This window comes from Peromyscus eremicus, chromosome 1 (genome assembly GCF_949786415.1).
Source record: "Peromyscus eremicus chromosome 1, PerEre_H2_v1, whole genome shotgun sequence".
In the NCBI taxonomy this organism is placed as follows: domain Eukaryota; kingdom Metazoa; phylum Chordata; class Mammalia; order Rodentia; family Cricetidae; genus Peromyscus; species Peromyscus eremicus.
Genome location: NC_081416.1, coordinates 22,374,907 through 22,389,690, shown reverse-complemented (window position 1 = coordinate 22,389,690; position 14,784 = coordinate 22,374,907). Strand labels below are relative to the sequence as shown.

The window sequence follows — 14,784 nt, the reverse complement described above, 5'->3', positions numbered from 1 at the left end:
AATTCAAGTTCACTAGAGATAAAGACAGAGCTTATCTCTGTCTGAAAATGTCTTTGTATTAAGTAGAGGTCAAAGAGAATGTTTTGAATAACTAACCATATATTTTAATGTTTGACCCAAACATACCTAATTCACAAAGTCTCCAAAGATGTTGTTGATCTCACCCAGAAAGTTTAAGGTTCTGTCACTCTGGTCTTTCTGCATCTGGGATGTACACCTTTCCCTTTTGGCTTCTATGTGGGCCTTACAAGCGAAGCTCGACACTGGTTGTTTAAGCAATGAGACTAATGCTATATAGCCAATATATAATCATTTAATCCTTTCCTCTTGGAACCTGCCATCTGGATGATACCATGATAGTGGAAAACCCACTTTGTACTATTTTCCTTTTTCAAGAAAATTCTATGTTTCAGAATATCCACAGTTTTGCCCAAGTTCCACTCTAAGAACATATGTGTTTACTGGAGACCTTCATGTAGAGTGCTGGTGCTCAGTTTATATGCATCTATGTTGACAAATGTCTTTATGTTTGGTATTCCCATATTTTCACTTTCATGTAGTTAATTTTCAAATCTGCTCTTCTAAATTCTAGAATTTATGTCTTTGCACTTTCCATTTATTAATATTCACTATTTTATAGTACTTGGTTATATTAAAGACAAATCCCTTCACTTACAAATGCAGTGTCTCTATGTTCTTTTACAATTGTTCCTACAAGGGCTCAGGTACATTTGTAACATTTTGGAGTATGATCACTCTAAAGCTATACAATCACACAGCCTGATCACATTTACTGATAGTTTTTCTTCATTAAAGCTACATTTCCTTCTTTTCCAGGCCTACTAATTTTTTAATTTTATGCTTTGTTAAGCATTTTGAATGTTGTTTTAGAGCAGTTTGTTATACTGTCTTCCTGTAACGGTGGGTTGGTATTTCACAGGAAGTTAAACTACCTGCAGATGGTTTCCACTGTGTTAGTCTTAGCACTATTCTTGCCATTGCGGTTTAGCCATTTTTATGGGCATTATTTTAGGTTGCGTTTCTCTGTCAACTGGTTTTGGAGGGAATTTTTGGAGTTACCATATAATATCCAGTATTCTAATCATGTTCTCTTTGCCCTGGACATATTGGGACCTCAGCTTCTCCTTTCTTGGGGTATTGCTTAATAGTAGTATATGGCTCTCAGCTCTCACCCTCTGAGCTGTGGTGCTGTTAGAATGCCATAGGATTACCTCCTTCACTAAAGCCATCAATCCCCTAGCCAGAGCCTTATAGAAGAGATGCTGCTATGCTTTTTGAGATCTGCTGTACTTTTAAGTCGCTCCTCCTCTCTGTACCCTCTTTACTGTAGGTGCTGTTAGGTTAGAGACAATCTAGCCACAGCCCCCTCACTCCCAGAAATCAGGATATGTTCCTCTCCAGAAAGACAGTTGGTAAGTAAAGGCTACTATGGCCTTGCATCATCTGCCTTTTGTAACACTAAGCAGCCAAGCCCTGATGTACAGCCAAAGTGACCCTGAATTGTGGCCTTATTTTTTTTATCTAGTGCCTCCAAATAACATATTCCCTATACCCAAAGCCATGATACATCATGTCAGAGAACCCACTCCCTATCTAAATGGATATAGGAATTATGTCAAATTTGAAGGTACTTTACCTTCATGGTCCTATCATAGCTGTCTATGTCTATGATGCTATAATTATCATAATGCTCTTAGCATGTGGAAATTCCAGTATGTAACCTCTAACACCAAAGATAAAAAAAAGAACTCTCCTCCACTGCTGGTGGGAATGCAAGCTTGTACAACCACTTTGGAAATCAATATGGTGCTTTCCTAGAAAACTGGGAATCAATCTCCCCCAAGACCCAGCTAAACCACTCTTGGGCATATACCCAAGGAATGCTCAATCATACCACAAAGGGCACTTGCTCAGCTATGTTCATATCAGCATTGTTTGTAATAGCCAGAACCTGGAAACAACCTAGATGCCCTTCAACTGAAGAATGGATAAACAAAATGTGGTACATATACACAATGGAATACTACTCAGCAGAGGAAAACAATGACATCATGAGGTTTGCAGGCAAATGGATGGATCTAGAAAAAAAATCATCCTGAATGAGGTAACCCAGACTCAGAAAGACAAACATGGTATGTACTCACTCATAGGAGGATACTAGATGTAAAACAAAGATGACTAGACTGCTACTCACAACTCCAGGGAGGCTACCTAGAAAACAGGACCCCAAGAAAGACACAGGGATCACCCAATGACAGGGAAATGGATGAGATCTACATGAACAACCTGGACGTGAGTGGGGGTAATGAAGGGCAAGGGTCAAGGGAAAGAGAGCTTAGGGGAGCAGGAGATCCCAGCTGGATCAAGAACAGAGAGGGAGAACAAGGAATAATAGACCATGATAAATGAAGACCACATGAGAATAGGAAGAAGCAAAGTGCTAGAGAGGCCCACAGAAATCCACAAAGATACCCCCACAATAGACTGCTGGCAATGGTCGAGAGAAAGCCCGAACTGACCTACTCTGGTGATAAGATGGCCAAACACCCTAATTGTCGTGCTAAAAACCTCATCCAATGACTGAGGGAACCAGATGCAGAGATCCATGGCCAGGCCCCAGGTGGAGCTCCAGGAGTCTAATTGGCAAGAAAGAGGAGGATTTGTCTGAGTGAGAATTGTTGAGACCAAGGTTGGGAAAAGCACAGGGACAAATAGCCAAACTAATGGAAACACATGAACTATGTACCAATAGCTGAGGAGCCCCCAACTGGATCAGGCCCTCTGGATAAGTGAAACAGTTGATTGGCTTGATCTGTTTGGGAGGCATCCAGGCAGTGGGACCAGGACCTGTCCTCAGTGCATGTGCTGGCTGTTTGAAACCTGGGGCTTATACAGGGACACTTGGCTCGGCCTGGGAGGAGGGGACTGAATCTGCCTGGACTGAATCTACCAGGTTGAACTCAATCCCCAGAGGAGTCTTTGCCCTGGAGGAGATGGGAATGTGGGATGGGCTGGGGGAAAGGGGGGGTGCAGGGGGGAGGGCGGAAGGGTGAGAACAAGGGAATCCATGGCTGATATGTAAAATTAAATTAAATTATAAAATTAAAAAAACAAATATACACAATTAAAAATAAAAGTTTAAATCTTTAAAAAAATTTAAAAAAGCATTTTATATATTGTTAATTTATGTGTGCAGTGATCTGATACAAGTGTGATAATTTTTGTGTGATTTAAATGAACCACTGAAATGTTGACCTCTGGATGGTTACAGAGCTCAAGGCTAAGACATAGGCTAAGACTCCATTGATTCTGAAAACTAAACTCTAATTCATTGTATTCATCTATAATTCTACTACTCTCAGTGAAAACATAATCTTGAATTTGGAAGTGCTTTCCTCCTTCCATCAGAGTCTTACAATTTTCTTGTGGAAGAACACAGCCAAAGGGGAGGTCCTTTTCAGCTGCTCACATGATGGAAGATGGCAGGTTTTTGAAGAAATTGGCAATGAGGTTTTGAAAAATGACTCACCTTTTATTCTGAAGTTAATGAGATGAATAGTTTTCCTTAATTGAAATAGTTTTTTTTCATATACTGCATTCTGATTACACATTTTTTTCTCTCTCATCAGAAAACAAACAGGCAACTCAAAACAGCAAGCAAACAAAAAAAAAACCCACTACCAACAAAAACAAACCAGAATAGAACAAAACAAACAAAAGAAAAGGAGACAAAGAAAAGGCACAGGAAAGACACATGCAGAGGCACACATTTGCACCCACAGAAATTCCATTAAAACACAAAGCAGAAGCCATAGTATATAAACAAAAGACCTGTAAGTTAAAAAAATATATGCCAAGAGAATGCCTTATGAATGAAACAAAATGTTCCAAAAATATCATTTAGTCAGTTTTCTGTTGGCCATCTACTACTGTGCATGTTGCCTGCTCTGAAGTGTGGTTGGCTTCCCCAGTGAGACTGTTGGAGAAAACTAATTTTTCTTATGTGAGTGGTTATTAATTTGAGATAGCTTCTGGGTTAAGGATGGGAGCATATGTCCACTTCCCTTCTCAGAGCTGGAACTCTATCTGCCTTAGATCTTTGAAGGTTCTGGGCATGCTGTCAGTCTTGGTTAGTTCATAAACACGCAAGTCCTGTTGTGTCTAAAAGGCCTTGTTTCCTTGGTATCCTCATTCCCAACTGGCTCTTGCAGTCTTTGTACCTCCTCTTCTACAAAATCAAGTAGAATTTTCAATGGCAGTAACCTGTGAGATGTCACTGGTGAATATTATCAAGACCAATGCACTCCAGGAACCTTCTTCAATTCTGCAAGCTGCTGATATCAGACCACAAATTAGTGATGGTGGCTGTGAAGACAATGCACAGAGACCTGGAAAAAGAATTATAGGATATAAGACCATTAGGCCTTGTAGCTGAAAGTTTTTCTGTATTCTGCCCAGATCTGCAGCTGCTCAGACCCAAGTAAACACACAGAGGCTTATATTAATTAAAATTGCTTGGCCGTTAGGTCAGGCCTACTACTGAATAGCTCTTACACTTAAACTCAGCCCATTTTTGTTAATCTATATGTTGCCATGTGTTCCGTGGCTTAACCTGTGGGCCATTACATGCTGCTCCCTGGACAGCAGGCTGGCACCTCCTGACTCAGCCTTCCTCTTCCCAGAATTCTCCTTGTCTGCTTATCCCACCTATACTTCCTACCTGGCTACTGGCCAATCAACGTTTTATTAAACCAATATACAAAAGCATTATCCCACAGCAAGGCCTGGTATGATGTGTTCTTTAACATGGAACAAATGACTTCATTTTTGTGCCTTAATCTGCTCATCTACAGAACAAAGAGATCAAATGAGAGATGCTGGAACTTTTTTTAGGTTTACAATATTCATCATAAATAGCTTTGGTTTTCTTTCTTTCAGGGTACAAGTGTAATGGCATGTCTGACTTCTGCCCTGAATGATAACAAAGAATTTCCCCACCCAGAGAAGTTTGACCCTGGCCACTTTCTAGATGAGAGAGGCAACTTCAAGAAGAGTGACTACTTCATGGCTTTCTCAGCAGGCAAGCAAACTTTGTTTCCACGTGTTTTAGGGCCCAGGTGAAGTGAGAAGCACTGTGCATGGAGACTCCCATGGGTGGTATAAATAGCCATTTATATGAGGCCAGAGGCAGCAACCCCAAGGTGAAGGCTGCTTCTCATCAAATTAGAGCCTTCACCCACTGATTCTGATTCCTGACCCAGAGCTGAGCTTCTCAAGTGCTCTTTCTAAAACAAATTCTATTTTCCTGAGGCCTTTCTCTCCATACAGAGGATCCAGGTCACTGTAAACTCAAGGAACACCCTACATGGAGTGCCTGCCTCATTGTTCTGTTAAGTGAAGAGACATCATGACCATGGCAACTTCTATAAAGGAAAGCATTTCATTGGAGCTGGCTTATAGTTTCAGAGCTTTAGTTTATTATTTTGATAGCAGAAACCATGGTGGCACATAGGTAGACATGATGCTGGAGAAGTATTTGGAAATTCTGTATCTAGATTGGGAGGCAGCAGGAAGAGAGAGACACTGGTACTAGCTTGAGCACTTGAATCCCCAAAGTCTACCCCCAGTAGCCCACTTCCTTCAGCAATGCCATACAACTCCAACAAAGCTACACATCCTAATGCTTGTCAAATAGTGCCACTACCTAATGGCCAGAATTCAAATATATGAGTCTATACCAGCTATTCCTATTCGAACCACCACAATCTACTCCCTGGCCCCCATAAGCTTGTAGCTATATCATATTGCAAAGATGCATTCAGTCCAACTTCAAAAGTCCCCATACTCTATCACAGTTTCATCACTGTTTAAAAGTCCAAAGTTCAAAGTCTTTTGGAGACTCATAGCAATCTCTTAACTGTGATCACCCCTGTAAAATCAAAATAAAATAGCACATCACATACTTCCAACACATAATGGCACAGAATATCCATTACTGTTCTAAAAGGGAGCAAAGGGATCATAGTGAGGAAATACTGGACCAAAGCAAGACCAAATGCCATCTGGGCAAACTCCAAACACTGAATCTCCATGTCTGATGTCAAAGAGCTCTTTAGATCTCCAGACCTCTTTTCACCTTTGTTGACTGCAACATACTTTTCTTTCTTGTGATAGTTGCACACCCTGTTAGCAGTTTTCCTTGGCAGATATCCTGTTGGGGTCCTGTCCTGACCTATCAAAGGGTCCTTGAAGTGAGGAGTAAGTAATTGAGTAATGCTAGATAGGAAAAATATAGACATAGATGGAGAAAAAGTTAGACACAAGATAGCTTTGAGAGGGCTCTGGATCAATACCCAGTTGCCTCGAGTTTATTCCAAATGGGATTTTTATACACTAGCAAGGGGAAATCCAAGAGACCTCCCCCTTTCAAGATCAAAGTATGAAGTACAAACAAGTATAGACCCTTTCTTAATTCTCTAAACACCCAGTAACCATGCCTAATGGCAAAGCATTTTGTAATTAGGTCTTGAAGCATAAGACAACTGGTAAGCATGCCTTTGGCCTCAGCATCCTATTATAGAGCCTGAACAACATAGGCTCTGACTCTCTGACCTTGAATCTAAATAGAACAAACCACAAGTTGGAATCTTTGTGGGCTCCTACAGTATCCCATGATTTGGGCATCTCCAGCATCTTAGGATCTGAAGTGAAATCTGTTGTTTGAATCTTAGATTATTTTATAATAAAAAAAAAACACAGAGCCAGATATTGGAGTGAAAGCTGAAAGATCAGAGAAGCAGAGCAAGCCACAGGCAACCTCACCTTCACAACTCCTTAGCCGATCCTTTTCCTCAGACTGAAAGCCCCTGAGTCCTCACTAAAGGGATCTCAGCTGAACTGCTTTACTTCCTGATTCTACACATCTTTATATACCTCTCTCCACCTGGCCATGTCACTACCTGTGATTAAAGGTGTGTGTGCTTCCCAGTACTGAGATTGAAGGTGTGTGCCACCACTACCTGGCTCTGTTTACAGTGTGGCTTGAAGTCACAGAAAACCAGATGGATCTCTGCCTCCTGAGTGATAGGATTAAGGGTGTGTGCCACAACTGTCTGGCCTCTATTTCTAATCTAGTGGCTGGCTCTGTCCTTTGATCCTCAAGCAAGCTTTATTGGAGTACACAATATATCACCAAATTTCCCCTTTTTGTCTAAAACAATAAAAGAATGTTATAATTAATATAAGAAAAACTATATACAATAAGTATAATAAGTATATATAATATATACAGGCAAGAATTACATTAACAATGTCTAGTCCACTAACATTTAACAAATTCAGAAAAAATACTTCATTATTTATTCTAATTTGGTGAGTCCAAAATGTTGTATCTAATTTTTTCTGTCCTAACTTGTATTAGCAACCCAAAACAGTCTTTTGATGTCTTTAAAACTTACACATCTTACATATCTTTAGTGAGTTTCTTTATTGAATTTGTTAACAAGGAAAACTATATAATTATCTAGTCTTCAACTCCCTCAGAGACCCAAAAAGGAAATATTACCTAAGTAAGCAGAAAGTGGAAACAAATGACTTCCAAAAAACTGGAGAAATGACAGAAACAGCTGGTTGCCTGGACGGTCACCCAAGGTTCCTCTGCAACATTGGGACATCCATCTTCAGCTTACAGGCCTAGCATATGAGACAGACTTACCTGTGAAGCAAGATTTTTCTAAAGGGCCTTTACCTTGTCTTAGGAAGGTTCAGCATTCCTTTTTTGTGTGTGCTGCTTCTCCACTTTGGAGAGCATACTGTCAGCAATTGAGGCAAGAGCATTTTCTTGCCCCGTGGATAACTTTTGCCACAAAGAAAGTAAACTCCATAAGTAGTTTCTTCAATGCCCATCATCTTCTCTGAAGTAGATGAGTGCTGCCAGGAGCAAACATGTGTCATAGTCATAAAAAAAGAAAAAAATCTATGTTATTAAAACATCTTAAATGCCATATTCTGTAGATCTCTGAAGTATTTGAAAATGACCTATTTATCTAAAATATATTTCTGTTTGACCTTAAAAACATACCTAATATGACTTGCAAGTTTGATTGTAATAGGTGACTAAATGCTAACTTGCATTTCTTTATATCCTAATTGTTGGTAATAATAACTTTCAAGGACTAGCAATTAATATTACATTGTTAAATGAGCTGTATAATAACTTGAACAAGAGTAGAAATGTATGTACAGTATTTTCTAACAAAATCAATCTCAAATTTGTATCAATATACATAAATTGCATACAATATACAAAAATCCAATCCAATGTAAAATATTTAAAACTAGTAGTTGCTTTCTAAAAGTAGATTCAATAATCTACCTTTTTATCTTGTATCTATATCCTCTCCTTTTTTAGAGAAGAGTCAATAATCCACCCTTGGATCCTATTATTTCTATATCTCTTTTTTTAAGAGTAGATTCAATAATCTACCTCTTATTTATATCTTCTTTTTTTTTCTTTTTCTTTTTTTTCAAACAAGAACCCTGAATCTATTCTCCTTGTTTAGCTTTTGTTTCTGACCATTATCAATTAACAACTTGTAACCAACCATTCTAAGCAATGACAACTATACATAACCCATTGAATGACAAAAAACACTCACCCTAACCCTTGGGAATTTGGACATTGTTTTCTTAAAATTATTTCCAGCTGTCTGGGGGCAACAACATCTTTAGAGGATCCTGAAAAAGAAAAATGTTGGGTTAATTGTCAAGTCCTGGGAGAAGTAGCTGTATCATTTGTTGTCTAGTCTCTGCATAATGGGAAAATGCAGGGCTTGTCTCAAGTCCTTGCTTGAGTAGTCTGTGAGGCTGGATCATTTCAACTAGCCCTTTTGAAATTGTCCTGAGCAGTTTGTAGTCCAAAACTGACCTTTGAGTGGTGCTTGTCATTGTCATCTTAGTGGTATTATCCTGATGGAATCATCATGTGGTTCCATCATCTTTTTGGAGACTTCAAAGATCGAATTGGGTCAGACTATTTGTTCTTTGGTAATTTTTCCAGATAGTTCTCGCTTCATCGTCAGATGCTTATTTGTTCAAAGCTCTTTAAATTCTTCAGAATGGTTGTTTTTACTTTCCGGAAAGACAAACACAAAACCCTTCCTCAACTCTAACTTTGGGACAGTTTCCTTTTCTAATCTTTATCAATTTTTATTTATAGTTTCTCCCTAAATTTTTGTTTTATTTTCTAAAGATGTTCTATCATGCAGAACAGTATGGTTTTTTACAATAGGTGTTAGGTTTTTTAATTGCTCTGGGAAGGGGTTTCTTCTATAATGGCAGGAAAGAACCAAATGGAATTTGACATGGGGACTTGTGAGAGGTCCCTAATGGTGTTTCCCAATAGCAAAGGCAAGGGATTACCATGTCTGTCCCTTGTTGGACTACATCTGTTAGTCTAGTGTCTGCCTTTGCCACAGCTTCTGCATAATCCAAAAGGGAGGAGCACACTATTGGAATTGTTCTTAGCAAAAACATTGTTTCTAGAAATGCCCTGACTACAGTCCCTTTTAAGGTGACCTTGTTTACCACATTTGAAACATTTGGCATAATTATTTTTCTTCAAACCTCTGGAAATCACTTCTCCTATCCAAGTATCATCATGGTCATGAGATTCAATATTCATTGTATCTCAGATCCATTCCTGTAAGGGTGCTGATCTTGCCTTTAATGGCCTAGTTACTCTTTTGCATTGTGTTAGCATTTTCAAAAGCCAGAGATTCAATTATTATCTGTCTAGCTTCTGAATTTGGTATCATTCTATTTACTTCTGAAGACAGCCTTTGTAAGAAATCAGTGAAGGTTTCTTTTGGGCCCTGTATAACTTTTGTAAATGACTCAATTTTCTTTCCTACTTCTCCAATTCTGTCCCAAGTATTCAAAGCTGCCATTCAGCATAAAGCCAGAGTGTAGTCATCATGTAGAGATTGCCTTTCTACATTAGCATAATCTCCCTCTCCAAGAAGTTAATCTTGGAAGATTTCCATACCTCTAGCCCTACTTCATTGTTCAGTGGTCTTAGCATCATCTTTCTACCAGGTCCTCCATTGTAATTGGAGACCAGCCTCTAACACAGCTGTAACAAAATCTCTCCAGTCTTAAGAGATAATTCTATTATAAGTGGACCACAAGTTTAACATCTGCTTCACAAATGGGGAATGCATACCATATGAGACTATAGCTTCTTTGAATCTCCTAAAATCTAACATTTGCAATGGAGTCCAGTCAGCTCTAACACAGCCTTGAGCATTTGGCAGTTCCCGTAAGGTTACTAGATAGGGTAAGGTTGGCTGTTTGAAAGTCTTAGGCTGTTTCTCTGTAACCATACATTGCAATGCTGAGATTTGTTCACCTTTAAATTCCTCTGTCTGGGTCTGAATATCTCTATGATGTGTTTTAACAAGTTTTTCTAAAACTTTTATCTTGGCACTCATATCAATCAACTTTTTTAATAATAAAACAAAAATAATCAAACAAATAATATTTATAATTGACGTTACATAAATCCCATCAACATTAATTATCCTCTCATTTAGTTGTTCCATTTCAGAATGTCAATCGTATTATCAAACAGAGACCAAATGCTCTCCATTGTAAATTGTTTCTCATTTTTTAATGTGGGGAAAAACTTTCTTTTAACTAGTTCCTTCCTTGAAGAAATCTTAATTAACTTACAAAATCTGCTGATAGTGACGATTCAGATGACAGTGTGGCAGCAGCCCGAGGAGTGGGCCCAAGGAAAATCAGAACCTACCTAGAGAGAAAAGAAGCCAAGTGTAGTGATATATTGTGTACCCTAATAAACTTACCTAGGGATCAGAGGACAGAACCATCCACTAGATGAGACATAAAAGCCAAAAAGCCAGCTTTCTGCACTGGAGAATGTGCAAAAGCTGCTAATTCTGGGGTGTTTGGAGCTTAAGCCTGGGGAATTTGTTGCAGAGAGGTTGCAACAGAAATTTATCCAGTGGGTTAGGGACTCCAGCCCATATGAAGACCCTGGCCCTGTGCAGCTCAGGCCTGAGCCACAGACAATGGGTTTTTTGTGAATTTTTAACCCACATTGGATGCCAGATCTTCTTTGAATCTTAGTCTTATATAGAAAAACCCAGAGCCAGATACTGGAGTGAAAGCTGAAAGATCAGAGAAGCAGAGCAAGTCAACCTCACCTTGACAACTCCTCAGCCTATTCTTTTCCTCAGACTGAAAGCCCCTGAGTCCTCACCCAAAAGGATCTCAGCTGAACTGCTTTAATTCTTGTTTCCTCACACCTTATATACTTTTCTCCACTCATCAATGTTACTTCCTGGGATTAAAGGTGAGTGTGCTTCCCAGTACTGAGATTGAAGGGGTGTGCCACCACTGCCTGGCTCTGTTTCCAGTGTGGCCTTGAAGCCATAGAAAACCAGATGGATCTCTGCCTCCTGAGTGATAGGATTAAAGGTGTGTGCCACCACTGTCTGGCTTCTGTGTTTGATCTAGTGGCTGATTCTGACCTCTGATCCTCAAGCAAGCTTTATTGGGGTACACAATATATCACCACAAAATCCATGATTCATTTTCACAACTTCACACACTGGCCTCTCTGCGCCTCCATGCAGGGGCCCCCATACCACACACCTTGACTCAGCTGCTTTATTTATCTGTGGAGGGAGATTCCACAACCCCTTTCTTACATCCTTGACTCTAAAGTCAGAACCAGTAGCTGAAAGCAGCCACGTTCTTCTGGTTACTGGAGTTGGAATATGGCCCTCTTGTTCAAATACATTTTTACCAACTTCCTGTTTTTGATGGTTTCCTTCACTTTCTAATCTTTGCTATCCTGGAATTAGCTCTGTAGATCAGGTTGGCCTCAAAATCAGAGATCTTCCTGCCTCTGCCTCCTGAGCACTGAGTCTAAAGGCGTGTGCCACCATTTTCAGGTGTAAGCTCTTCCTCAATTCCTTTTCAGAAACTGTGTGCTTTGCAGGGTGGGGTCTTGCCCTGAGGAATTTGGGAAGTGTGTGGAAGAATAAGTGTGACCAGAATTTATTATGCATATGTATGAGAATTTCAATTAATAAATTAATGTCAAAATATAAAAATACTGAGATTAAACAAATCTACATATGAGCAACACAAAATGGACTCAGTAGGGTGTCTCTCTGTATTCATAGAACACACACATGCATAATTTAACAAGAATAATCAGCCAGACATGGTGGCATATGCCTTTATTCCCAGCACTCAGGTGGCAAGTGGGTCTCTGTGAGTTAAGGTCAGCCGGGTCTCCACAACAGTTCCAGCATAGCCAGGGCTACAAAGATAAATTATGTCTTGGAAAAAAAAAAAAAGAATAATTAAATTAGTCACCATTTTAAGAGTGAGCAAGGTGGGGCACAGAAGCACTAGAAGTCAGGAAATGGAGGGGTAAAAATGATGCAAATACATTTCTCATTTATGAAATAAAAATATTAAAATAAGAAAAAAAAACAAAAAAGATTCAAGAAAAGAAAATAAAGAAATTTGTCCTGAGGAATGGAAGGACAGGAAAGAAATCGAGACAGTGCAAAAATGCAGTCAGTTGTTGGGTAATTAGTCTGGGTTAATTAGTCATTCATTAGCAGCTATTCTATGTGTGTTGATTCAGAATCAGAATTAAATGACTTATCAGTTGTCACATCTTTTTTAGGAAGAAGAGCTTGTATTGGAGAAGGTCTGGCCCACATGGAATTGTTTTTAATGTTGACCAACATTTTACAGCATTTTATTTTAAAACCTCTGGTCAATCCAGAGGACATTGATACCACCCCAGTTCAAACTGGCCTGTTGTCTTTGCCTCCATCCTATGAGATTTGTTTCATTCCAGTCTGAAGTTGGGTAGTCTTTCTCATGGATGACTGAGACCCTGCTTCTATTTGTGAGCAAACAGGTCTTTCCTGTTCTATATACCTGTATCTTGCAATCCTTCTTGATGGCAGAACTGCTATCTCTGAACTACACTAAAATTTTCTCAATTTTTAGGAACCAGTTCCAATTTTCAAATATTAAAAACCCTCATTGATTCAGCACTAATAAAATTTTGTTGCAGTGTTTGTCAGATCATTAACTATATTTTCATTTGGGTGCATTCTAAATGGACAATACATGTTTTGTTTTAGTAAAAGTTAGCAAACAGAACTTATTCTGTGATTGTCAAGAAAACTAATTAAATATTGAACCCAATCATGACTCAATCCTGTGTCAATAACTAGGAGAATAATCTCTTGACAATGTGTCATGTATACATTTTGTCTTTTCTCCATAACCTATTAAAGTATGATTATATGTACAAATCTTCCTAAGTGATGTGCATGGACATGTATGTCAGCACACTGGCAGATGTCTGTGTATGCACACAGGAAGATAGCAAGGGAAGATCATGCCTACCAAGAGGAGTAACTGCTGTGGGAAGTTCTGTATGGCAAAATGTGTTGCTAATTAGTCGATAAATAAAACACTGATTGGCCATTGGCTAGGCAGGAAGTGTAGGCGGGACAAGGAGGAGAATAAAGCTGGGAAGTGGAAGGTTGAGTCGAGACACTGCCAGCCGCCATGATGACAAACAGCATATGAAGATGCCGGTAAGCCACGAGCCATGTGGCAAGGTATAGATTAATGGAAATGGATTAATTTAAGCTGTAAGAACAGTTAGCAAAAAGCCTGCCATGGCCATACAGTTTGTAACCAATATAAGTCTCTGTGTTTACTTGGTCAGGTCTGAGGCTGTGGGACTGGCAGGTGATAGAGATTTGTCCTGACGGTGGGCCAGGCAGGAAAACTCTAGCTACAAGTAACATGAGATAAAACTTGAATTTCCCAGTTTCCAAGGGTACCCTTGTCCTATCTTCCTCCAGAGCTACCGCTCTGTACTTCACATATGACTCTATATAACATCGTATACACAAAAATAAGTATACGTATATATGGGTTTAAAGTTAACTGTGCTTAGTAAGTGCTATTTATATGATATATTATAGATGTTTTATAAACATATAAACATAACTCATAACTTATTGCTTGGCTATTCTATAACTTTCCAATTTATTTCCTATTTAAGTACATATCTATCTATTTAATGATATTTAGATTACTTTTAAAATGCTAATCTTCATATGTTACTATGCCCACATATCTTTTATGACTTCATATAGTTTAAGAGTGGCTTGTTATTTGTGCAACGGCCACTCAATAGTAAATATAAACTGGTAGATTAAGAAATATTGAAAATTATTACATTAAATCTCATGGAATTGTTCATCTAACTTATTTATAGATCTAGTTAATTAATAATTATTGGATCACACACATGTATATGTGGTAAAATGAATTATTTGGTATATTTATTAATTTTGGTTGCCTTTCAGTGACATTTTGCAGTATAGAAATCCTATCATCTGCAAATAATATTTCACTTTAATTCTAGAAATATTATTTATTTGTATGTTTACATTTATTCTGATTCTCTGTTCTGTCTTCTTAAGCATATATATATATATATATATATATATATATATATATATATATATATATATATCTGTATGTATACACACACACACACACCATTGCTTGTGAGCATACGTCAATGATAGATGTTGTAAGGCCTTTTACAGACAAAGAGAGCAGAGTGATTGGAAAATTCTTGTTGGGTAGTCTGATATTTGATCTAATTTTAGATTTGAAATGACT

The 14,784-nt window shown here is 38.5% G+C and overlaps 1 protein-coding gene across 1 annotated transcript in view; it reads left to right on the top strand.

The window, feature by feature from the left end:
- The window catches only part of LOC131907297 (cytochrome P450 2C70-like), a 55,142-nt gene extending 42,006 nt beyond the window's left edge, over positions 1–13,136 (top strand). Inside the window, exons 8-9 of the mRNA XM_059258397.1 lie at positions 4,960–5,101; positions 12,749–13,136. Coding sequence (XP_059114380.1) covers positions 4,960–5,101; positions 12,749–12,930 — 324 coding nt within the window. The 3' untranslated portion in view covers positions 12,931–13,136. The remainder of the gene's footprint in view (positions 1–4,959; positions 5,102–12,748) is intronic.
- The last annotated feature ends 1,648 nt before the right edge of the window (positions 13,137–14,784 follow it).